The sequence below is a fragment of the Camelina sativa genome, chromosome 12 (assembly GCF_030686135.1).
Source record: "Camelina sativa cultivar CO46 ecotype springtype chromosome 12, ASM3068613v1".
Classification (NCBI taxonomy): Eukaryota; Viridiplantae; Streptophyta; class Magnoliopsida; order Brassicales; family Brassicaceae; genus Camelina; species Camelina sativa.
Window position 1 is genome coordinate 19255301 of NC_141891.1, and position 14621 is coordinate 19269921.

The window sequence follows — 14621 nt, forward strand, 5'->3', positions numbered from 1 at the left end:
TGATAAGAATGTCTGGGAATGCAAAATTAATATATATATATATAGACATATATATCAAATTGCACCAAACAAGCATAGATATAATTAGGTTGTTGAATCACAAAGCCAATCATCAGAGAAGATTGTTGCCTCTCGCACTGTCATTGACGATTATTTAGTGGTTAGTGCATGAGTTGGAACTTTGTTCCAAACTGTATACATGGGGATCTGTTCATCACTCCTTAACGTGTATTAAACTATTAATAACGAACTATAAAAATTCTTCAATGAGCAATATATTAATATCGATATATGTACAGTAGCATGATAATACGTGTCGGTGTCTGTGTATGAAGCTGTCAATCACATGGCATGTTACAATACGTTGACTAGCTTCCTCCATTATGGTTTCATCGATCTATCCAAACCATTACTTTGATGTTTGTTGCCAATTTCTTTTTCTTATTAATTTCCGGCGGCCGGCAACAAATACGGCGCCGTTAGCCGATTCATTTTTCGTTCTGACTTTCTAGTTCTTGGAATAAGAGTCTAATCGAACACTTTAAATTTCAAGATTTTATTCTATTTGGTAATATATTGGTTTTGGTCACTCATATTCTCTTGGTCAAGAATTCGCCGATATGGACTTAACGTATGATATGACACTTTCTCGAGGAAGTAAACTAGAGGTGGAGTTGCTAGAGAATACGACAATGGACTAATCAAATAATGATACTTCGTACCGTTTAGTTGGTCGAAATCAGTAGATTTTATTTATTTCTTTATTGCATTTGCAGGAGATTTTATTATGACTCCAAATTAACTTTTTTCTAAAAATTTACTTGAGTATAGATAAATTTAGGTCTTTAATATGAATATAATATATTTTTCAGAATGGTTATATACAAAATTCATCTAACCTTCAATTATTTTAGAGCGGGTTTAGAATTCAGAGATTGATTTTCATTGGACACAATCTTATTTATTTTGTGCTACTGCAGAAAATTATTACTATTTACTTAGTTTCTGAAAAACTGTTTAGGACTTTAGACACGCCATGTATAAGTTGACACGAGTTTCGATCAGATATTCTTGATGTACAATGTAGTATTCAATTTCGAGTTTTTCTTTTTGGTGTATTGGAGAGATTCTCGATACACCACTTTAGGAAAGATGATATCTCCATTTATGCTAATAAAGTTGTACATATCCTTGATTGATATTGTCTGTAATTAGGCATTTACGCTTAGCTTATTCTTCAAGATTGTATTGGTATATATGTATGTGTAAGAGCCCCATCAATGACATACAACATTCAGTCTCTTCCTGTTCATGGTATCAGAGCCAACACGGCAAAACAAACGATGAGTGAACAAATTGGGAACAGTGAAACTGTGAGGAATGAGTCTGATGTCGGTAAAACCAACTCGACATATCAACTCTCTGCTACTGAAAATCCTGGTGGAATAATTGCTCAAGTGCAGTTCACCGGTGACAACTTTGATGAATGGGCGCAAGCAATCAGATCTGCTTTGCGCGTGAAGAAGAAGTTCGGTTATGTCGATGGGACAGTGGTGAAACAAAAAGAGGAGGCACCAGAGTATGAGGACTGGGTATCGGTCAACTCCATGATAGCATTGTGGATTCTCAACACCATTGAGCAGAAGGTGAGAAGGACTCTTGGCAACAAAGACGATCCAAAAGAACTATGGCGTGAAATCAAAGATCGTTTCTCTGAAGGAAACAGACCCAGAATTCAAGAGATCAAGGCTGAGTTAGCCAATTGTCCACAACAAGGCATGAGTCTTATTGAGTATTTCGGAAAATTGCAGATGCTATGGGAGGATTTGTCCAACTACGACTAATCACCAATGTGTCAGTGCAGTGGGTGTTCGTGTGATCTTCGTACTCGTTTGGAGAAAAAAATGGAGGAGGATAAAGTGCACCAGTTTCTGCTTGGACTTGATGACGCAGTCTTTGGTGGACTTTCTACAACAATAATCAGCAGCGAGCCTTTGTCCAACTTGAATTAAGTGTATTCCAAAGTCAAATATGTAGAACGTGTTTGTACTGTGTTACGAAATCGTGAGGAACAAGCCAGGCAAGTCGCAGCTTTTGCTGTACAAACCTTTCGCACCCCTGAGGTAATAGAAGACAAAAGCAAACTTCTGTGCTCCCATTGCAAGTTTTGTGGGCATACCAAGGAGGCATGCTTTCAACTGGTCGGTTATCCTCAGTGGTGGGTGAGAGAGGAGGGAAGTCTGCTCGTGGTCGTGGACAAAGCAGCATGACATGGGCTAATGCAACCTGCGTAATCAGACCTGAAGATCAAAGCAGTGAAGCTTCTCGGAATGGGTTCACTAGTCTTAACAACAAACAGTGGAAAACTTTGATGCATCTTCTCGAGAAACAAACCAAGGCACCTTCGAATCGACTAAGTGGTAAGCCTGATTCTCTTGATTGGGTTCTTGATACTGGAGCTTCTAATCATATGACGAGTAGTTCCACTTTTCTCAATGATATAACTACAATTTTATCTTGTAAAATTGGTCTTCCTGATGGACATGAGACTGCAACAGAAAAGAAAGGGACAGTTTGCTTTGATGATGGTTTTTCATTACAAAATGTGTTGTTAGTTCCTCAGTTGCAGTGTAATCTCATCTATGTGCCACAACCCATAAAGGATTGCGATTGAGTGATGCAAGTTGCTAACATCTAGTGTGTGTTACAGGATCGTACAACGAGGATGTTGATTGGCGCCGGTGAGTTGCGAGAGGGTCTCTACTTCTTTTGACGCATTGGGGTTCTTAATGCTTTTCATACGAATAAGGATGGAGCTGAGCATACATGGCATCAACGGCTAGGCCATCCATCTAATGGAGTCTTTGATTTGCTTCCCGTTATTAGTAAACGTGTTTCTGATTTTTCATCTTGTGATGTATGTTTGCAAGCCAAACAAACTCGAGATTCGTTTCATTCCAGTAATAATAAAGCGTTGAGGATATTTGATTAGATACACTTGGATGTCTGGGGACCATATTGCTCTTCTAGTACATGTAATTATCATTATTTTCTCACCATCATTGATGACTTCTCACGTTGTACTTGGGTGTATCTAATGCGTGATAAGGCTCAAGTCAAGCCTCTGTTTCAGAATTTTCTCAAAATGGTGTTAAGGCAATTTGATAAGAAAATTTGAACAGTTAGAAGTGATAATGGCACTGAGTTTGTGTGTATGCAAGACATGTTTGCTGATCAAGGAATCCTTCACCAAATGTCCTGTGTCGGCACACCGCAGCAGAACGGTCGCGTTGAGCGGAAGCACTATCATTTGTTAAATGTCGCCAGAGCATTGTTGTTTCACTCGAATTTAGTGGTCAAATTCTGGGGAGAAAGTGTTCTCACTGCAGCTCACCTCATCAATCGAACACCATCTCCTTTATTACAAGGCAAAACACCTTATGAGCTCTTGTATGGGACTGCTCCAGCGTACGCAACCTCAAAGTCTTCGGGTGTCTCGCCTATGCGCACAATCAGTGCCGTGGAGGTGACAAATTTGGTTCTCACAGTAGGAAGACTCTTCAATCTTCAAACTGAACAAATATTTGTTTCTCGTGATGTCGTTTTCGTTGAAGATGTGTTCCCTTCATATACTGACATACACAATGCTCCAGAGGTGGACGTTGATTTAGACGGTGATTGGATTCTCCCTTCGCCATCGTCGCACACGCCGGATGTAGTTGACGACTCTGTTTCTGCGCACAATCCTCCATCGCTTATAGCGGATGTTGATGACGAAGAACGGATTGATCAACCTATTGGGCCTGTTCCTTCTTTGGACCCATCCTCTTAAAATGGGCCTCTCTCATCGTCATCTCCATCAAATCCTATTGGGCCTTCTCTAAGCCCAGTAGATACCTCATTATCGTTCTCCTCTCCCGATAGTCACCACATGGTCGAAGCCTCCGATTCCGACGACAGGGAGGGTTCTCCTGAAATCGATCAAGCTGTTCTCGAGGACCTTGGCCGTGGAAAGCGGCAGAAACAGCCCTCTATTATATTAAAAGACTTTGTTATTCGCACAGTCCAAGCTGGTCCGATACTGTCCGAGCCTGCTTGTCCTTTTCTGATTTTTGATATCTTGGAATGTGAGGATTTCTCTCCCCAACATCGTGTGTTTCTTATGGCCATTACTTCCGGAGTTGAACCCACAACATTTCTTGAAGCCGTCACTGATAAACGATGGACTGCTGCAATGGGGACAGAAATCGATGCTCATGGGATTAATCATACATGGGACATCACGGAGCTACCTCCTGGTAAGAAAGTTTTAGGCTCTAAATGGGTATACCGAATAAAATATCTGGCTGATGGTACCATTGAGCGCTATAAAGCGAGATTGGTGGTTCTAGGAAACAATCAGAAGGAAGGTGTCGATTACTCTAAAACATTCGCACCAGTTGTCAAGATGACAACGATTCGTGCCACACTCAAAGTTACAGCAGCTCGCCGTTGGTCTTTACATCATATGGATGTGCACAACGCCTTCTTACACGGTGATCTGAATGAAGAGATTTATATGAAGCTACCTCCAGGATTTCGACCAGAGAATGGTGAACGTAATCTGGTATGTCGGTTGCAAAAATCTCTCTATGGTCTCCGTCAAGCCCTGCGTTGTTGGTTTGAAAAGCTCCACACTGCCTTGCTCAAGTATGGTTTCAAGCAGTCCTACCGTGACTACTCTCTCTTCACGTTACAAAGGGGGAATGTTTGCATCTATGTTCTGGTCTATGTAGACGACTTGGTCATCACAAGCAGTTGTTTGGATGCAATCTCTGAATTTAAAGAGTATTTCAGTTCCTGTTTTCATATGAAGGATCTTGGTGCCCTGAAATATTTTTTAGGCATTGAAGTAGCAAGGAGAGATGATGGGATCTTCTTAAATCAAAGAAAATATGCATTGGATATTCTAAAGGAAGCAGGTCTTTTGGACAGTACGCCAGAGACGTTTCCTATGGAACATCAACACAGTCTTGGTCGCGTTACCAGTCCTCTTCTTCCGGAATCAGAACGCTACCATCGCTTGGTGGGTCGTTTAATATATCTCCTTGCCACCCGACCTGATCTCACATATTCTGTTCATATCTTGTCCCAATTTATGCAGCGGCCGACGCAAGCTCATTGGGAAGCAGCGTTACGCGTTGTGCGTTACTTAAATGGATCCCCAGGACAAGGAATTCTCTTATCCTATGATGATAATATGACGTTAACTGGTTGGTGTGATGCCGATTGGGCGGGTTGTCCTGTTAATCGCCGCTCGCTAACAGGGTGGTTTATCTCTCTTGGCACCTCTCCTTTGTCATGGCGTACAAAGAAGCAAAACGTTGTCTCTATGTCTTCAGCGGAGTCAGAGTATCGCAGCATGTCGCTGACGTTATGCAAACTTAAATGGCTCAAAGGTTTACTGGAAGACTTAGGCGTCATGCACAAGGAACTTATCGATCTACATTGTGACAGCAAAGCAGCTATTCACATTGCTACAAATCCAATGTTTCATGAACGTACTAAACACGTCGAGCTTGATTGTCATAATGTTCATGATGCGGCAAAAGCAAAGTTTATACGTCTGTGTTTCCTTCGATCAGCCTCGCAACTGGCTGATGTCTTCACCAAAACATTGGGCCGTCTCGAATTCGAAGATATTATTGGCAAGTTGGGTATTTTAACCAATCCTGCTCTAACTTGAGAGAGGGTATTGGAGAGATTCTCGACACACCATTTTAGGAAAGATGATATCTCTATTTATGCTAATAAAGCTGTACATATCCTTGATTGATATTGTCTGTAATGCATTTACGCTTAGCTTATTCTTCAAGATTGTATTGGTATATATGTATGTGTAAGAGCTCCATCAATGACATACAACATTCAGTCTTTTTCTGTTCATGGTGGTTTCAAGGTCGGCCTATCTAAATATATACTATATATATGCACATATTATTCGTTTTTGTTTCATGTTGTTGATTGACAAAAACCTTTGTTAAAAAACATAATAACCCAAAATATTTAATACTTTAGCAACATTGTGCAAAAGATTAAATAAAAACCCTTAATCGAATGTTTACTGTGTTAGATCCAAATCAACAACTCGGCGACGACATCGATATGTATTATATTTTATACATGTACTCCATTCATTAATAATTTAGAAAATAAAAAAGATAGGTGATACTTATATGAGGATACAGAAACATAGGTATGAATGAAACCAAATTCCATTTACGTGTTAGTATCGAGACACATGCATGGACCACATAACCACTTAATTTCTTCGTATTAAATGTTTACTAAACTGGATGAGCTGTCAATTTTTTTAGAGTTACTACTATTTGGTTTATAAATTATAGATCAAATGTGTGCATATCGAAACTCTCGGATCATGTCGATTTTTTTCTGCGTACAGTTGTAGGCTTGTATTATAGCTTCTTCTTATTACTTCTACTTCTACTTCTATTTTTTTTTTTTTTTTTTTTACTTCTATTTCCGGTTCTTTTAACAATCCAACTTTTTCAATAACATATTAAAACCTAGCAGCTTCTTCTTTTAAATTAAAACCTAGCAGCTATCCCACTGTTTCAACTTTATTTTGATTGACGTAAACACCATTTTCGAATTGTTTATTTCTGCTACATTTGGATCTTTAGAAGTGTTAGGTAAAGTGTGTATATGTTAAATTTATAAATGGCGGAGGAAGCATTGACGTATGAAGCCCAAGGTCCTAATAGCTATTTGGCCCATTACTATAGTCAGCTAAACCAATCAATTTTCGTTATGGAAAAATATTTTTATAACCCGCCACTGTTTCCAGTATCACCAAGATTTGATCAGTTCACCAAGAAATGTGGCTTGATTGTTCCACCGTGACTCTCATCTCCACAACAAGCTCCACACAAAAAGAAGACATGAATGGCCAAGAGAAAAAGCATGAAGGGTCCTCCCTTCACAATGGATTCTTGCTCGTTCTTGAGGTTATGGATAAGATCACTTCACCAGTTCACATGGTAGAAAAAAAACGGACAATACTTATCTTTGTGACACAATATGAACTTAACTTATGGAAGGCCCAATAACTTATCAATTAATTTGTATAGTAGTGTAGATTTATAAAATGATGGGCTAATCCTGCTTTCATTTTGAAGGATCTAATCATCTAACGTTTGTGGGGAAAAATAAATATTAAAAAATAAAAAAATAAATAAGAATAGCAAAAATCCTTTCATGTGGGGAAAATGATAAATTGATGATAATTGATAGGTTGTTTGTTACATTACAAAATTGACTAATAAGTAATAACTATTCAAAAAAATATAAACACTATTTTGCTTTAGAATGGCGACTGCTTGAAGTTGTGATATTTAATACATTAGCGTGTTTGATCGACCGATGACTTGACTTTTTTTTGCCTTTCTACCTGATAAAATGGACGGTGTATTTATAAACTAGTTGAGCATGTTTGACATGCTGTTTCACGGGATAACCACCTAGACGTGCAAGTTTTGAGGTATACTAATAAATATGGGGTTCAAAAAAATAATACAAAATATTACGATCAAGTTGAACTTATACATTTTATTTATATTAACATGTTGCTTAAACACTTTGTTTCTAATTTTTAAGTATCACATGGCTATAATAAATAAATAAAAAGTTTTTGAAATTTTTTCCCCAACAGTTTTGTTTTTTTTTAATGAGGAAGTAGCTCCTTTAGTTTGTGTGGTAGGTGATGGGAAATTTTGCTCCTTTTGGGATGATACTTTAGGCAGTTTTACACATGCTTGGGAGAAGAAGAACTTCAATAAGTAAACACAATTGCTATGTTATATGAAAAAAAACTTCAATATCAGTGGCATTTTCTTTTTCTTTTTGAATTGAATCAATGGCATATATTTAGAAAGAAAAATATGATACGAATGATTATTCTTTTTATTTTATTTGCTCCAATAAGAGTGATTATATTTTTCAAGATTAATTGATTAATCATGTTGACCCTTGAAAAAGAAAGAAAAAGAGAATTTTATACGCATTTATTGGATCTCATCGATCAACTAATACCTAACTCAGGAAAATATTAAGGCCAAGTCGGTCGGTCGACATCACTATTTACTTTACATCACCACCTTACACATTTTACCAAATCCTCAACCAATTTAAACAGAGTCCAATAGAACGATCTTTCGTTTTCTTGATTTGGTGTTTTTCAAAATTAACGGAGAAGAAGACAGACACAGGATTCATTCATGGCTTGTCTTAGGAACAAACTCTGTCTTGTTGCAGGTTTACTTCTCATCTACCAGAAGACAGTCACTTGCGATTTCTTATCTCCTCTTCTCGCTCCTATGTTTGGTTTGTCTCTCTTCCCCTCTTCCTCACTTTGTTCTGGTTTTTTTTTCTTGCTCAAATTTGGATATTGGTGGAATCATTTAATCCAAATCTAGATTCCGTAATTTTGTTAAAATTTTTTAGTTAAGTTCCTCTAGTTTTAGTTTAGGCATGTAAGTGTGATTCTGTTCAGATAATTAGGGTTTAACTCCCGCCGGGATTTGAACCAGACAGACTTTATTTTTTGTGTGACAGAAGTAAAGTATCTTTATGAGTAGTAACTAAAAAGTGATCTTGTTTGAAGGGTCATTCTCAAATTTCGAATTTAATACATTGTGACTTATTCTTAAAGTTGGTTGATGTAATTATTGTGGGGGAAAAAATAAACAGATAATGTATGCAATGAAGTGGAATGTGGAAAAGGGAAATGCAAAGCATCTTCGAACACAACTTTTATGTATGAATGTGAGTGTGAAGATGGTTGGAAGCAGTTTGATCATAACCTCAAGTTTCTACCTTGCATCGCCCCCAACTGTAAAACCCTCTCTGTCTTGATCACTGGTTTAGTTTGGTTTTTGATCATATAGAGAACATAACTAACAAAGTATACATATTCATCAATTTAGGTAGCTTTGATCTAACATGCGGTGAAGCAGCTTCTCCAGCACAGCCCAAAACGCCTCCCAAAGACAACAATACTTCATTTTTCGACGGTAATAATTAATCTGTACTTCTCTCGTCTCATTCTTTCTTTAGGCCTGATCAGATTAGGGTTGATATTACTCCTTCCCAAGCATAGAGACTCGAAACCTGAGACCTTGAGGCACACGTCCTTTAGAAGGTCCTCCTAATAAAAAACTAGTAGGGAACAAACGTTGGGTCTCTAAACTCATTTGCTTACTCGATTTGTATAGCTTGCCATTGGGTGGATTGTGGAGGAGGGTCGTGCAACAAGACAACTGCGTTTGCATACAGCTGTGATTGCCGTGATGGTTACCAAAATCTCATGAACATCACAACATTTCCTTGCTTTAAGAACTGTAAGAAGAACAGTTTTATAGTATTCTTATTGATTGAAGAAAAAACCAAAGAACTTAATCGGGTTTTTTGTTGTTTGGAAAGGTGCACTTGGAATGGACTGTTTGAATCTTGATATTCCTTTGTCAAACTCATCATCATCGTCTTCTCCACCTGCTCTGCCTGATAGCAGCAAGAATCAAGGTTTGTAACTCTTGAAAACGCTTGCGTCAATCTTTTTTGATTAAGATCTCTTAAGTATTAAAGAAGTTGAACTTTGTCTTAATTGCAGCAGCTGGATTGAATCTAAGAGGATCATCCTTGTGGTGGATAACTTTTCTGCTCTGTGTCTCTCTAGCACCATGGAGGCTTCTCTACGTTTGATCTCTATTACTTTAGGTTTCAAATTTTGTGTACAAATCCTTTATTATAGATGTTGCTCATGGGTATCTCCTATATAATAAAACGGAAGTACATAACTTTTTTTATAGACTATATAATTTTTATAAGTTGGTTACAAAATAGATTATAAATTAAATATAGGTTGGTTCACAAAAAAGAATTAGAGATTAATTTGGTCAATCTGTGGGCTATATGAATACACTTAAGAATATTCCAAAGAATCTTCTTAAAGAGAATATTTCAATGATTTATACAATTTATAAAATAAAATCTTTAGTATTCCATGTATTGTTACAAAATATATATTTTTAGGTATAAAAATATATTGTTAAACGTTAAAAAAATAAAATTTTGGCAATTTATCACACTTAATCGTGATTTTCAAGATTTTATTGTGCAGTTGAAAATAAAATTTTACCTAAGCACGGGTTATATTAAAAAACTTTCACCAAACATGTTCAAAAATTAAAATAAAAACAAACAACAAATATAACTATTTCTCATACATAAATTACAAAATTAACAATATAAAACTTAAAAAATAAATATTTTTTTAAGTCATCATATTTAGCATATGATTTTATTGCATAATATTTTATCCAAAAAACTTTTAAAAACAATCATATAAATTATATTTTATTCTAAAATTATAATATAAATAAAAGAAATTTCAATCTATGCTTTAGCACGGGTCCTAATCTAGTCCTACTATATTAATTGGGAAGTACAAATATGAAACTAACCTTAAAATGTGTAAAAAATTACATTCAATTGCCATTAGAAAAACTTAATTAAGATTAATTAATTAATTAAGTAAATATAATTAATTAAAAACGAAAATTGGGTAAACATAAAATAAAATAAATTGTGTAAAAAAAAATATATTAGAATCAGAACTAATTCATATTTTTTTTAAAAAAATAACAGCTAAGATTCTAAAAATCTAATCGAATAAAATATATATAACCACAAATTTTATCAAAAAACATTTCCAGCACGAATTAATTTTTTTCTCAAAAATCTAATCGTAAAATATATAACAGTTCCGTTTAACGGCTTAGATTTTAAACATCAATAAATAAAAAAATAAAAGATATAGATATAGTATCTTATCTATTTAAAAAAAGTTATATTTTTTTTAGCCACACTGTTCTTTAGGAAAATAAAATTAAGTTAAAATTTAAATATATTCAATGCTTGAAAATGCTTATTCAAAGAGGTTTTTCAGAACCTTTAATAGCTATATTTAATTGTTTTTTTACATGTTAGTTATATATTTTTACTTACTTCACAACTATAGCAAGAATTGCGTTTAATTGATAAAGGTTTAAACAATTTTATTCATTACATGAAAGTGTTTTATTGACAGGTTTTCCAATAAATATTTTTAAAATACAAAAATTTTAATATAAACAAACCGAATTTTTAATCACAAACTATTATAAATAACATAATAACAAATTAAATTTATTACAAATTTTTAGTAAAAAAAAGTTTAGCCCGCGGTTTTCCGCGGGTTAGTACCTAGTTGTACTATTATTATATTTGATATTTATAAAATCAACGTTTTGAGAAATTTTAAAGTTCAAGATTTAAAAGTATTTGGAACACTCAATAGTCAACTAGTGAATTTTGGTAAATTTTTTCTTTTCCACATTAGTTATATTGTCACTCTCATCCAACCATCAGCAAACTAATTATTCTATTGCTAATAAAAGGAAGAAAAAACACCAAACATCTGACATTAAACTTTTAAGAGCATAACGGAAGCATCTTTCAGAATAACGGAGACTTTTAAGAGAGAGTACGTGAGACTTGAAGCTTTGAGATTTCAGATCCAACTGTTTTTTTTCTTCTTCGCAATATCAAAGTAGACGACTATGGAAATTCAAGATGGAGTGTATTTCCCACATATCCACCACCATATCATGATGCCTTGGAATAATCTGAAGAAAGGTGATTGTTGTGGACGCTTGGAAGCTATCAGTGATGGCTACTATTGCAAAAGCTGTGATTTCTTCGTCCACAAGAAATGCGGCGAGTCCCCTCGATCTATCGAACATCCATGCCACTCCATTCATCCTCTTATGCTTCAAAGCAAACCACATAATATATGTGATTTATGTGAAAGGAGTATTGAGAATCTATGCTACCACTGTGAGATCTGTGACTTCGACGTGGATATATACTGTGTTAGGTACCCACCACCATTGGTTGTTGAATTTTCTGGGATGCATGACCACAAGCTCACCCTTCTCAAGGAGCGGACCAAGTTTTACTGTGCTGCAACATGTGGGAAGACTGGTCATGATAGTTTCGCTTACAAGTGTCATGAATGTGATTTAGCCTTCCATGTGGCTTGCGTATGGGACTCATCCGAGTTGAAACTCCCATTAGAGGTAAACCACTCTCACCACCCCTTGCACCCTCTTAAGCTTCTCACGGGTCGATCACCGGAGTATTCTGATGAAAAGTGTCGTCTTTGCGATATTAAGATTGATGATGATTCTTTTTATCACTGTTCGTCGTGTAACTTCACTTTGGATATACGTTGTGTCTTTCATCCACTACCACAATCTGTTCTGGAGGTGAAAGCGCATGATCACCAACTCACCCTTCTCCCAAGACTCAGATTCTTTTACATGTAACGCTTGCGGACTCAAGGGAGATCGAAGCCCTTACATATGTGTTCAATGCAATTTCATGATCCACCAACATTGTCTTGCCCTTCCACGCATCATAAACATCAATAGGCATGATCACCGTGTTTCTCGCACTTCTGTTGTTGGTGTTGTGAACTCTACATGTGGAATTTGTCGCCATAAAGTGGATTGGATTTGGGGAGGTTATGTTTGTCAGCGGTGTCCTTGTTATGTTGTTCATTCGAAATGTGCTACTAGAAGAGATGTGTGGAACGGGAAAGAACTCGAAGGAGTACCTGAGGAGATAGAAGACATAGAGCCATATGTGGTAATAGATGACAATACAATACAACATTTTAGCCACTAAGAGCATTACCTTAGACTCCACGTTAATGGTCTTCTCTGCGAGGAAAACAAGCGGTGCAGTGCTTGCACCCATCCCATTTGTCTTCAATCCTTTTATTATGGTTGTATCGACTGTTGTTTCCTTCTCCACCAGAAGTGTGCTGAACTTCCTAGAAGGAAATGGCATGTGCTACACAATGAACGACTTACTTTAATAACAAGCACGACCAATTTCTTTGGCTGTCGAGCTTGTAATAAACCATCCAATGGTTTCAAATATCAGTATGGGGAGAAGACGTTAGATGCTTTGTGCGGTTCAATTTCTGAGCCATTTTTCCATCCAAGTCATCCCGATCATCCTTTATAGATCACACTGGAGCAAAAGGAAGGATACAATGCAATGCTTGCAACAAGTTGACATATCCTGCGCTCTCTTGCATTGAAAAGGGTTGTGGATTTTCATTGGGCTTCGACTGCGCCACTTTACCACAAGTTGTAAAGCATAGAGTTGACAGTCATCTTCTCTCACTTTGCTATGGCGACAAGGTAAGTGGGAAATGTTGGTGTGACATTTGTGAGAAAGAAACCGATCCAAATATATGGTTTTACACTTGTAGAGATCAGCAAGCTAGTTTGCATATAAAGTGTGTGATAGGAGACTTGTCAGGGCTCATGCCAAGAAGCACAATAGCGGTTTCTGGCATACCAAATGAGGTTATCGTCAATGATAGTATGTCTCGCCCATTTTGCATGAATTGTAAGTCGCGTTGCATGTACCCTCTCATCTTGAAGAGGCTTGGAACACCAGATGCATATGCACATCATTGCTCCTTTCATTGCATGGTTGCTACCGTATTTTTAATTTTACGAGACTTAGGTCTAGATCAAGATGTCTCTCGATTGGAGTAAAGATAAATCGTTCAAGCGCACAAATGTAACAAAGTATGTGAAGCAAGAGATCTTTGTTTAGATATGTCTTTTTTATATTTCTTTCACAACTTCATTTGCATTACGTGTTTGATTTCCTTCGATGTATTTTGAATAGGTGTTTTTTGAGTTTGCTATTGAAAGGATCTTGCAGCTTCCAAAGAAATGTCGTTCTTCGAAAACGAAAAACCATACAATAAACATAATGATGTCTCATCAATATTAGACTCTTTGGTCACTATCCATTGTTATAGTCCTCGACAACAACAAAACCAACAACAGGTTCACCACTTTTGAACTCGAGTACTAGCACAATGGTTGCAGTATTCAGTTACATATAACAATTGACTGTTAATCGATGTTAGTTCAATAGTTCAACAGATTTCCAGGATAAACAAAAAAAAAACAGAAAACAAAACCCCAATGTGATTGATATAAAATGTACGAGGCATTTCCAGGATCAAAAAGCAGAGGAAAAGGCAAGATGATCAGGATATACCACAACAACTATAGCGTCACAAGCCATTATACCTGAAGGAATTGTATTTATCCCTCAGAATTGGTAATGGACGCCAGAATAATAACACAAACAAACTTTCAATCGATTGGGAAAAAAAACAAAATAAAGGAAAATGCTCAGTGGAAGGAGAAGTCGTTTAATTAAGGAGAGCTCACGGTATAACCCACTGCTCTTCTCACACTCTTCGTGCTTTTCTCTCATCATTGCATCATCATCAAAACAATAACATAACTAAACCAAAACAGGGCAATAAAAGAAAAAGCCTCAGTGTGTGTAACAAAGTCAGATCATAGATCCTCACTGAAATCCGCTAAGATAATTGTTTTTTTATCATCATAAGCTTTTTCATACTCCAAACAAAAAACATGAATAAACACATCCAATCCAAACCAAAAACCCTTCAAAACAAA

General features: G+C 36.4%; 2 protein-coding genes, 3 non-coding genes and 1 pseudogene across 6 annotated transcripts; 3 read left to right on the plus strand and 3 right to left on the minus strand.

The window, feature by feature from the left end:
- The first annotated feature begins 1280 nt into the window (after positions 1–1280).
- On the plus strand, positions 1281–1844 carry LOC147930749 (uncharacterized). Its single transcript, XM_087477012.1, has one exon. It carries the CDS (start codon positions 1281–1283, stop codon positions 1842–1844), a length of 564 nt encoding a protein of 187 aa, XP_087333138.1.
- Positions 1845–8093: 6249 nt separating this feature from the next.
- On the plus strand, positions 8094–9897 carry LOC104732162 (uncharacterized). Of its 2 annotated transcripts, none has more exons than XM_010451697.3 (6): positions 8094–8382; positions 8749–8892; positions 8985–9071; positions 9273–9398; positions 9481–9579; positions 9668–9897. In XM_010451697.3, the coding sequence occupies exons 1-6, from the start codon at positions 8277–8279 to the stop codon at positions 9757–9759; spliced, it is 654 nt and encodes a 217-aa protein (XP_010449999.1). In that variant the 5' UTR covers positions 8094–8276; the 3' UTR covers positions 9760–9897. The 2 variants fall into 2 exon arrangements, with proteins under 2 accessions (XP_010449999.1, XP_010450000.1); XM_010451698.3 differs by having other exon boundaries at positions 9671–9897.
- A 1649-nt stretch (positions 9898–11546) lies between these two features.
- LOC104733642 (uncharacterized) lies at positions 11547–13775 on the plus strand (annotated as a pseudogene).
- A 353-nt stretch (positions 13776–14128) lies between these two features.
- LOC147930750 (small nucleolar RNA snoR80) lies at positions 14129–14255 on the minus strand. The gene has a single exon (XR_015576946.1). It is a non-coding gene; the product is annotated as a small nucleolar RNA snoR80 (small nucleolar RNA).
- Positions 14256–14322: 67 nt separating this feature from the next.
- Positions 14323–14421, minus strand: LOC147930751 (small nucleolar RNA Z152/R70/R12). The gene has a single exon (XR_015576962.1). It is a non-coding gene; the product is annotated as a small nucleolar RNA Z152/R70/R12 (small nucleolar RNA).
- Positions 14422–14470: 49 nt separating this feature from the next.
- LOC147930752 (small nucleolar RNA R11/Z151) lies at positions 14471–14554 on the minus strand. The gene has a single exon (XR_015576975.1). It is a non-coding gene; the product is annotated as a small nucleolar RNA R11/Z151 (small nucleolar RNA).
- Positions 14555–14621: the final 67 nt, after the last annotated feature.